This window comes from Pelophylax lessonae (assembly GCF_965119305.1).
Source record: "Pelophylax lessonae genome assembly, chromosome: 1".
NCBI lineage: Eukaryota > Metazoa > Chordata > Amphibia > Anura > Ranidae > Pelophylax > Pelophylax lessonae.
In genome coordinates, this window is record NC_138768.1 from 46,848,042 (window position 1) to 46,858,367 (window position 10,326).

A 10,326-nucleotide genomic window follows, 5' to 3' on the forward strand; every position below is an offset into this window, starting at 1 on the left:
TTTAAGTCGCGCTCTGACCATATTGCATCTTAATGAATCTCACACTAGGCGCTATTTTCCGCCCGCCGTTCTTTGAATGCCAATTTCAGACTTAAATAATCGCCGCTTCGCAAAATCACGCCGAAACGCCAATTCGCCGTACTATGAATCAGGCCCAAACTGTTGATGCTCCATGCCATCCAAATTTTTGATTTTACTTATTTACACCAAACCATGATATGATATGATATGTAGAAAGTACATTTGTAGTGCCGGTATTTAAAATGTTTTTTTTTTTATTTTTGTATTTTTTTTTTCATAATGTTGACCATTACTAGTGTCTTCATGAAATGTTGGCTTACTTGTTTCGGGCAGTACACTTATTTTAGTGCAAGTATGAGTGTATTAAAATATTTTCTTTTATATTTTTTGTAGTTTTTTTTTTATATTTTTGACCACTGCTGGTGTTTGGTGACACCATGAAAGGTTGATTTGGTTGATTGGGGCAGTACATTTATTTTAGAGCAAGCATTAGTGTGTAAAATTATTTTCTTTAATATTTTTAGTATAACTCCTTTTTTGTTTATAAAATATATCTCCTACGTGGTGAAAGAATGGAAATTTGTTTGGGGTTTGGGTTGAAGATGATTTGTTGGTCTAAACAATTTGGTCCTAAAGGGCTTTAGAAAAATTGTGAGATACGGTTTAGATTTGCTTGAAGCTATGAATATTGATCCAAAAACGGCTTCCAGATTCCTCCTAAATTTTGGGTCTGCTAGTACTTAATAAATACCAGATCCAAAATATATCACAAGCTTGTTTTTCAAAATACAACAGACCAAAATGCATAATTCTTTGTTAAAAAAAAAATCCCCAAAATTCTCAAGGAAACTATATCCCTAATACAGTTCTTTATTATGCAATTAAAACACCATAGAGCAGCCTTTCTCAAACAGGGTTCCATCAGAGGTTGCCAGGGGTTCCATAAGCAAGAAACTATTTCTGAAATTCTAGATAGGTAACAACTGACACCACTTATCATTTTAAGTATCTGACCCTATGACCACCAATACAAGGAGGGGTGGCGGACTGTTCCCAGTGGGAGTAAACAATGACTGGGGGAGAAGTAGTTGGTGTCATTGGGGGCATTATTGCCCCATTTTTGTTGTCAGTGGAAGGAATTATGCCACATTGTTGGTGTCAGTGGAAGTAATAGTGCCCCATTGTTGGTGCCAGTGGAAGGAATAGTGCACCATCATTGGTGTCAGTGGAAGTAGTAGTGCCCATTTTTGTCGGCAGCAGAAGGAATTATGTCAGTGGGAAGAATAGTGCCTCATTGTTGGTGTTAGTGGAAGGAATAGTGCCCCATTTTTGTTGTCAGTGGGAGCAATAGTGCCCCATTTTTGTTGTCAGTGGAAGGAATAGTGCCCTATTTTTGTTCTCAGTGGGAGCAATAGTGCCCCATTTTTGTTGTCAGTGGAAGGAATAGTGCCTCCTTGGTGGTGTCAGTGGGAGCAATAGTGCCCCATCATTGGTGTCAGTGGAAGAAGTAGTGCCCCATTTTTGTTGTCAGTAGAAGGAATAGTGCCCCATTTTTGTTGTCAGTGGAAGGAATTATGCCTCATCATTGGTGTTAGTGGAGGGAATAATGCTTCAAGGGGTGGATAAAGGCAAGCAAAGGGCCGCATCCGGCCCCAGGGCCTGCAGCAGTTTGGAGACCACTGGTCTATCATTAACCACTTTCCTGTACATCATGTTGCTCAAATGGTTGTACCGGCATGATGCCTGCAGCTGCATCACACTGGTATCGTTTTTTAGAGCCGATGTTCATTTCTCTTGTAATAGCCGCAGCAGACGCTGCTCCCAAGTAGTGGGATGGGACGTCGCACCCCCCCCCCCCCCCCCCACCACCACCTCTCCTCCATCCTACTGGGAAAAATTACCTGTTTGTAAAATTTTATAACAAACAATACGTAAAAAATTTTTTTTCAAAATTCCTGGTCTTTTTTTTATTGTTTAGCAAAAAATGAAAAACTCAGTGCTGATTAAATACCACCAGAAGAAAGCTCTATTTGTGTGAAAAAATAACAACTTCATATGGGTACAGTGCTGCATGACCACGCAATCGTCATTCAAAGTGTGACAGTGCTGAAAGCTAAAAATAAACCTGGACAGGAAGGGTGTGAAAGTGTCCAGTAAGTAAGTTTATGGCAGGGATCTCCAGAATATGCTGCACTAAATACACTGCAAATGCAGGAATGGTCACCCTGATATACCCTGCATCAGTGGCGGAACTACAGTGTCCCAAATGTTGCACTTGTGACTGGGCCCCGGCATTCCGCCACTGTCAAGGGCCTCAGCGAGGTGTCTGGCTGCAGGGCTCTGAGATGAAAGCGTCTCTCTCACACAGCTCAGAGCCTTGTTTGGGGGTAATTCATGAGGAGCCAGCGCCGGGTTTTATGGCAGGGATCTGCAGAATATGCAGAAGATGCTGCACCTAATATACTGTATATGCAGAAATGGTCACCCTGATTTATCCTTCATAAGTGGTGTAACTACCAGGGTCGTAAAGGTCGCACTTGCGACCGGGCCCTGGCGTTCCGCCACTGTCAAGGGGCTTTAGTGGGGCGGCTGGCCGCAGGGCTCTGAGCTGAGAACACAGCCCAGAACCTTGTTTGGTGGTAATTCACAAGGAGCTAGCGCCCTCTTGTGTGTGTTTTTTGCAGTTTACTGAAGATTTTCCGATCTGTGGAGAGCTGCATTTGAGGAAGCGTTAGCCCCCATTAACATTGTCAAATCGCATGTCAAATCACCGCCTATTGGCGGCAATTGAAGAGTTCGGATCGGTGCGATGCCGACTTTGTGGCACTGCACCAATTTCCAAAAGTAGTTCCTGCACTACTTTTGGCAACTTCGGTGGTTGATTTCAATAGACATCTGTGCATTAAGCTGCACAGATGTCCTTGAAGTCGCCCTCAAAGTAAGACTGAAATACGGCTTTGAAATTGTGCGGGTTTATTTCATTTCCAACCCGCATTCAGCGCGAACTAGGGCTTACGCACCTAAAAGTCTTTGGGAGCATCTTGCATTGAGCACTTGAGTGCCTTTTGTGAATTTAGAACATTGTATTAATTGCCTAATTGGTGAACGGAATGCACCTGTGAAGCTTTGTACTGAGCGAATATTTAAATGCTTGAGACCAGTAAATAATTCACACATGACTTGAGAAAGAGCAAAGTGCTGCTTGAAACTCTACAGTTTCTTGCTGGATCAATTAATTGTATATGAAGATGGATTTTCGAAGTATGATTAATTGTATTATACAGAGATCTCATTCTCATTTTTTGCTATGAGTAGTATAAAAAAATAAAAAGATAAAAATTCCAGTATATATACTATAGTTCGTAGATGCTATTACGCTTATTGGGATTTTTTTTTTTTTACCAAAAAAAGACATTTTGGCCTGAAATTTATGAAGAATTTTTTTTTCACAAAGTACATATGCCCCGGATGATGACAGCCCAGAAACGGGGTTGCAGTCCCTAAACAAAACCTGAAAGTGGGCAAAATATCTGGGAAATGTGTAAACATTAGCAAACAGTCTAGCCAAGTAACAGCCCATGGTAATAAAGAACAATAAAGAGACATGGATGGATCCTCTCAGAGTGATTGCCACCCATCAGAAAGGGGGCCAAAAGACCAGCCAAAAAAATGAGACCTAGCACAAGAGTGTTAGATAGCATGATTTTTTTTTTTTTTTTTTTTTATTGGATCAGTTTTATAGTAGAAAATAAAAAAAATATATTTTTTTTTTTTTTCAAATTATCTTGGTCAAATACCAAAGCTCTGTTTGTGTGAAAAACAATGACATGAGTCTGTTTGGGGACAATGTTGCATTTCTGAGCAAATGCCAGTTAAAGTAGCGCAGTACTAAAAAGCCAAAAAAAAGGGCCTGGTCATGAAGGGGGTAAAACCTTTCAGGGCTCAAGTGTTTAATAACTTTTTTTTTTTTTAAATCAAAGCACATACTAATAATTGACATGATATGATTATATAAATTATCAGTTAAATTTTTTTCCATGGTAGACATTAGATTGTAAGCTCATATGTGGTTATATGTATCTGATTCCTTTCGTCATTAATATAATATTATGCCATTGTGGAGCTTTTTTACATTGGCAAAACTGTTAGACGCTTCTGGAAAATAGTAAAAGTCTACCACGTCTACTATGCTTAAAGAGTTTGCTAAATACACCGGTGGAAGGTCATATTGGCCTCAAACATATTCCATGATTACATTTGCAGCCCTTGAAAAATTCAGTGAAAACCTAGAAAATCCTAGAGGAGGCAATTTTGACAAATTACAGAAAGAGGCAAAATGGATCTATGATCTAAGGGCCACTATCCCTCCTGGCCTGAATGACATGTTTAGTTTAAAAACCTTTTTATAATCAATTACTGGCCTCTATGGTTGATGTTATTTTTCCTCCATGCAGGGCTGCTGTTAGAAATCATGGGGCCCCCGTACAGCCTACCTTTTGGGGCCCCTTTAACCTGCCCTTGAGCCCACCCCTGGCCTGGCTTTGAACTTGTAATAGAATGAGCCATGACAGAGCCATGTAGAGATCTGGGGTCTATTAGACCCCAGACTTCTCCTCTAGCCTCAAGAGCATCTGATCATACTTAGATTTCTGCTCCTACAGGGCTTTAGAAAGCCCTGTTTATTTTTTTGCAGAAATGCACTATAATGGTGCCCGGACCCCCCTGTTAAGCTTATAGGGTTACAACAGGACTGGCTGTACTGCCTTATTAGGGCCCTGCCACTATACCACCCCTACACTACTCAAACTTGCCACTATACCACCATTATACTACTCAGACCTGCCACGTTACCACTATACTACCCAAACCTGCCACTTTACCACCCTATATTACCCTAACCTGCCACGTTACCACTATACTACCCTAATCTGACACTATACCACCACTATACTACCCAAACTGCCACTACGCCAGCCCTAAACTACCCTAACCCGCCACTATATCCCCACTATATGACCCAAACTTGCCGCTATACCAACGCTTACTACTCTAACATGTCACTATACTACCACTATGTTACCTAAACCTGCCACTTTACCACCACTATACTACCCAAACCTGCTATTATAGAACCACTATACTGTCCAAACCTGCCACTATACCAGCCCTATACTATTCAAACCTGCCACTATACTTCCCTATACTACCCAAACCTGTCACTATACCAGCCCTATGTTACCCAAACCTGCCACTATACTACCCTATACTACCTAACCCTGCCACTATAGCACCACTATACTACCCAAACCTGCCACTATACTACCCTATATTACTTTTACTTAGAGGGACATACAGGATCCATTCATTTTTTATCAATGAGAAAAGACAAGTCAGAGGATTGCTTGTGTAACCACCTATGATCTAGTGGTCCATATTTTGGGGTAAGAGGCCTGGTGTGCCAGGCTGTCTTGTGTCACTTTCTCTAGGATGTCCTGGTGTATGTGAACACAAATGATTTTTTTAGCGCTGCATTTTTTTTACTACCCTATACTACCCAAACCTGCCACTGTACTACCATCTACTACCCATACCACAAGTCACAAAGACGAACAGAGACCGGATCATCTCTGATCGCCTCTATAGCCTTAAAGGACCAAAGTGACATGGCATCACTTCCAGTTTAAGGCGGAAGTAAACACTCTTTTTTATCTTTTGTTTTTTAATACAAGGGATGTTTACTTTCTTTGCAATAGGAATAAAATTAATACAAAAAATAAATAAATAAATTAAAGAGACAGTGTAAAAGCAAAAATAAAGAAAAAAAAAAAAAAGGAATGAAAGTGCCCCAGTTCTTCTGTGCTCGCAGTCAGAAGCTTAAGCATCATGTAAATTATGTTCACAACCCACATGTGAGGCATTTTTGGGAAAGTAATGCTGACCATACACGTATAGATTTTCGGCCGGAAATTTTCTTTTCAAGAAAATTCGTTTGATTTTCTAATCGTTAGTGGGGTTAAATCGATGTCCTTTTTTGACTGCAGCGACGGGAAAATTCGTAGGGGCAGAAGGGAAAACTTTTCTCGATCACCGAATTTTCGGGCAGTGTATGTGGTAATCGTTCAGAAATTACATTCATTTTAAAATTAAATGTTAAAAGCAAAAGACAATTTTCGAACGACATTCGTCTATTCAAAGAATGTTCAAAGAATGTTCAAAGAATGTTCAAAGAATGTTCAAAGAATATTCCCGTCCAAAAATCTATACGTGTATGGCTAGCATTAGAGTGAGAGCAATATTTCTAGTGCTAGACCTCCTCTCTTATGCCCCATACAGACGTGCAGATTATCTGCAGACTTTTGTCTGCAGACTTACCTTTTCTATGTAGTGCAAGGGCCTGCCGGATTGCATACAAATTGAAAGTGTTTAGATTTGACCTCATATTATATGGTTTTGGTAAGTCTGCAGACAAAAGTCTGCAGATAATCTGCACGTGTGTATGGGGCATAACTCTAAACAGGTAACTTGTAAAAAATGTGAAAGCGTTGCCTATGGAGATTTTCAAGTATCATACAGTAGTTTGTTGCACATTCCATGAGTGCGCGCAATTTTAAAGCATTACATGTTAGCTATCAATTTACTCGGCTTAACATCATTTTTTATATATATATAAAAAAAAAAAAAATGGGGTAAATATTGGTGTTTTGCTTTTTTTTTTTTTTAAATTCATTAGGCCTTATGCACACAGGGCATTTTTACAGCAGCTTTTAGGAGCGTCAGACGCTTTTTTTTTTGCAGCCTAAAAAGACCCCCCCCCCCCCCCCCCACGGCCTCATGTACACACAGGCTTTTAGAAGCTGCAAGTGGCATAGACGTTGTTAAGCTGTAAAAAAAAAAAAAACAGGGCCAGCGTGTTCTGAAGCACCAGCTTTAGGCTGTAGAGTTGAATTTGAGGTTGGAAAAGAGTAGAGGGCAGAGAAAGGCTGCTAAACGCTAACGCTGCTAAATGTGGCTAAAACGTACATTAACTCCACAAAACGCTTCTAAAAGCATGTTTTTACTGCTGATTTTTCCTGGCTTCAGAACTGACTTTGCAGCTCGTTTTTTCAAATGCCCTGTGTGCATGAGGCCTTAAAGAGTATTTTTCCACAAAAAAACTGCTGTGCAAATACTGTGGGACATAATAAATTGCAGCAATCGTCATTTTATTCCTTATGGTCTCTGCTACAAAAATATATATAATGTTTGGGGTTTATAAGTAATTTTCTAGCAAAAAATACAGATTCAGTTCCCATTCACACTACCGCGACTTGTCAGACGACTGGTCAGCCTGACAAGTCGCGGTCCATTCTGTGCTACGGGAACCGTTCTAATAGGAGCGACTCAAGTCGCTCCGACTTAGAAAGTAGTTCCTGTACTACTTCGGGGCGACATCGGAGCGACTTGCATTGACATTCATTATATGAAGTCCGTGCAAGTCACGCCGAAGTCGCGGTGCACGGGACTTCACAGGTCGCTCCCGAAGTCGTGCCGCGGTAGTGTGAACCGGCACTAAAACAAACAGTGCCAGAAAAGGCTTAGTCTTCAAGTGGATAATAATAAATAATAATAATCTTTAAAATATATATATATATTTTTTTAAAAAAAATTAATATAAAATGAATACGTCATTAAAAGAATTAAAAGAATAAAACATTTTTTTACAGCTTCGTACAATATAAATAACTACTAAACAAAAAGTGCCAGAAAAGGCATAGTCTTAAAGTGGATAATAATAATTATAATAATAATAATAATAATAATAATAATAATAATAATAAATAAATAAAAAATCTTTAAAAAAAAAAAAATGTTTTAAATTAATTAATATAAAAGAATATGTCATTAAAAAAAATTAAAGAATAAAACATTTCTTTACAATTTCGTACAATATAAATGATTACATTTAAAAAAATCAATAAAATATAACTACTAAACAAAAAGTGCCAGAAAAGGCATAGTCTTAAAGTGGATAATATTAATAATTAATAATAATAATAATCTTTAAAAAAAAACTATTTTTTTAAATCAATTAATATAAAATAATACGTCATTAAAAAAATCAAAAGAATAAAACATTTCTTTACAATTTTGTACAATATAAATAATTACATTTAAAAAAATCAATAAAATATAAAAGGTAGGTTTTTCTTTCTTTTTTTAAACAAATGAATACAATATTAATTAATCAATAAAGAAAATGTATAACATTTTTTTAAAAAAAGTAATTTTTTTTCAAATGTATTGATTAAAAAAATGTTTGTTTTTTTTTCGCAAATTTTTAAGCACTTACCACCAGAATGAGTGTCCCCAGGCACTCAGCGAGGGCTTGCTTTAGCAGTTTGTTCCTGATCCTTAGCATGGCATTGACGCTATTGATAAATTGCTTCTGTCCTCTCATGGTGATCACCTGCAGTCTGTGTGTCTGTAGAGGACATGAGATGCTGGAGTGTCAGTGTGCTGAGTTCATGTAGTGGAGATGTGTGTGAGGCTTATAAGTTTAGAGGCAGCCACCTCCCATAGATTGTGTACTGACACGCCCACCCAACCTCTCAATCCATCATACACGTCAATAAGATTTTTCACCGTACATTTGTTGGGCTCTGGAATCATCGGAATCCCTGAAAAGGATCCTGGTCCTGGGTGACAAATCATGAGCCCTGGAAATTGTACCCATTGTCTGATCTTTTGTTACAATGTATCCAAAGCCACAACTTTTTTTTTTTTACATTTTACATTTTTTACATAAATATTGAGGATTCTCCTTCATTTCCTTTTCCATTTCATTTCTTAACCCGCTATACATACAGAGGCAGGTTGGGGGGGCATTGACGTCCAACCGCTGCATATATGCGTCGCTGTGCAGTTCTGCATCGATGCTCCCAGAACCTTTTGCACTATGTATGTGTCAAAACAGTTTATAAAAACCAGTCCAAATAAAGGCTTCAAATGTACAAATCTTTACGTTTACATTCCTTGTAGGAATAAAAGTGATAGGAAAAAAAAAATGAAAGTGACAATGTAAAAATAAAAAATACATTCAAATAAATAAGAAAAAATAAATATATTTAAAGCGCCCCTATCCCTCTGTGCTTGTGCATAGAAGTGAGCGTACACGTAAGTACGTGCATGCATTTGTAAACGGTATTCGCACCACACACATGAGGCATTGCCACGAACGATAGAGTGAGAGCAATAATTCCACCACTAGACCTCTTCTGTAACTCCAAACTGGTAACCTGTAAAGGCTTTTAAAGCGTCACCTATGGAGATTTTTAAGTTCCGTAGTTTGTCGCTCTTCCACCAGCGTGCGCAATTTCAAAGCGTGGCATGTTCGGTATCTATTTATTCAGTGTAACGTCATCTTTTCCATTTTAGAAAAACAAAATTGGGGTGAATATTGTGTTTTCTTTTTTTCAATTCATTAAAGTGTATTTTTTCCCCCAAAAATGTTTTTTTACAAAACCGCTGCTCAAATATCCCCTGATAAAGTCACATGTGCGGTGACGTAACGCGTATGGAGGAGTTTTGGGTGTCGTGGAGCTCCTGTGTCTTGGCCGGACCGGGAGAGTCTGTATAGGAAGCTGTGGTCAGAGTCCTAGCCGATGATTTTTTTTTTTATATGTTAGTGCTACTTTGTGTTTTTTAAAATAAATGGTTACATTTTACGCGATGAAAATCTCTGTTTATATATGCTGAAAATCTGGAAAGCAAAGTGTGAGAGGAAGCGTACAGGAGACACTGCATGGATGGATTACCGGTGATCTCAGCACGAAGGAAAGTGTGTACTAATAAACTGAATTGATCTATGTGAGAGTATAGATCCCATTTTTGAGGTGAGTGGCCACCCATATACTAAAAGTCACGGCAGATGGCGGAGAGTGTAAAACACAGAAAGTGACAGAAATAAATAATCACCATATTTTCACCATCGCATGGAGTGAAGAATACTGGAGAATTTATTCTCTATATGAGACTGTGTAGTTTTTTTATATATAATTTGGGAGCACTGGTATGTTGTATTGTATGAGAAGACTATATATATATATTTATCTTTATTTTATTAGTTTTTATAATTCACAGGATATATGTAAAACAATACCTGCACTGAATATTTATATATTTGTATTTAGTAATTAGATAGATAGATAGATAGATAGATAGATAGATAGATAGATAGATAGATAGATAGATAGATAGATAGATAGATAGATAGATAGATAGACAGACAGACAGACAGACAGACAGACAGACAGACAGACAGACAGA

General features: G+C 38.3%; 1 protein-coding gene across 1 annotated transcript in view; it reads right to left on the reverse strand.

Moving 5' to 3' along the window:
• LOC309544916 (aquaporin-3-like) overlaps nucleotides 1-8,547 on the reverse strand; it is a gene marked incomplete at its 3' end in the record, with an annotated part of 52,748 nt that extends 44,201 nt beyond the window's left edge. The window contains exon 1 of the mRNA XM_082243923.1: nucleotides 8,351-8,547. Within this exon, the coding sequence (XP_082100049.1) occupies nucleotides 8,351-8,458 (108 nt within the window). The 5' untranslated portion in view covers nucleotides 8,459-8,547. The remainder of the gene's footprint in view (nucleotides 1-8,350) is intronic.
• Nucleotides 8,548-10,326: the final 1,779 nt, after the last annotated feature.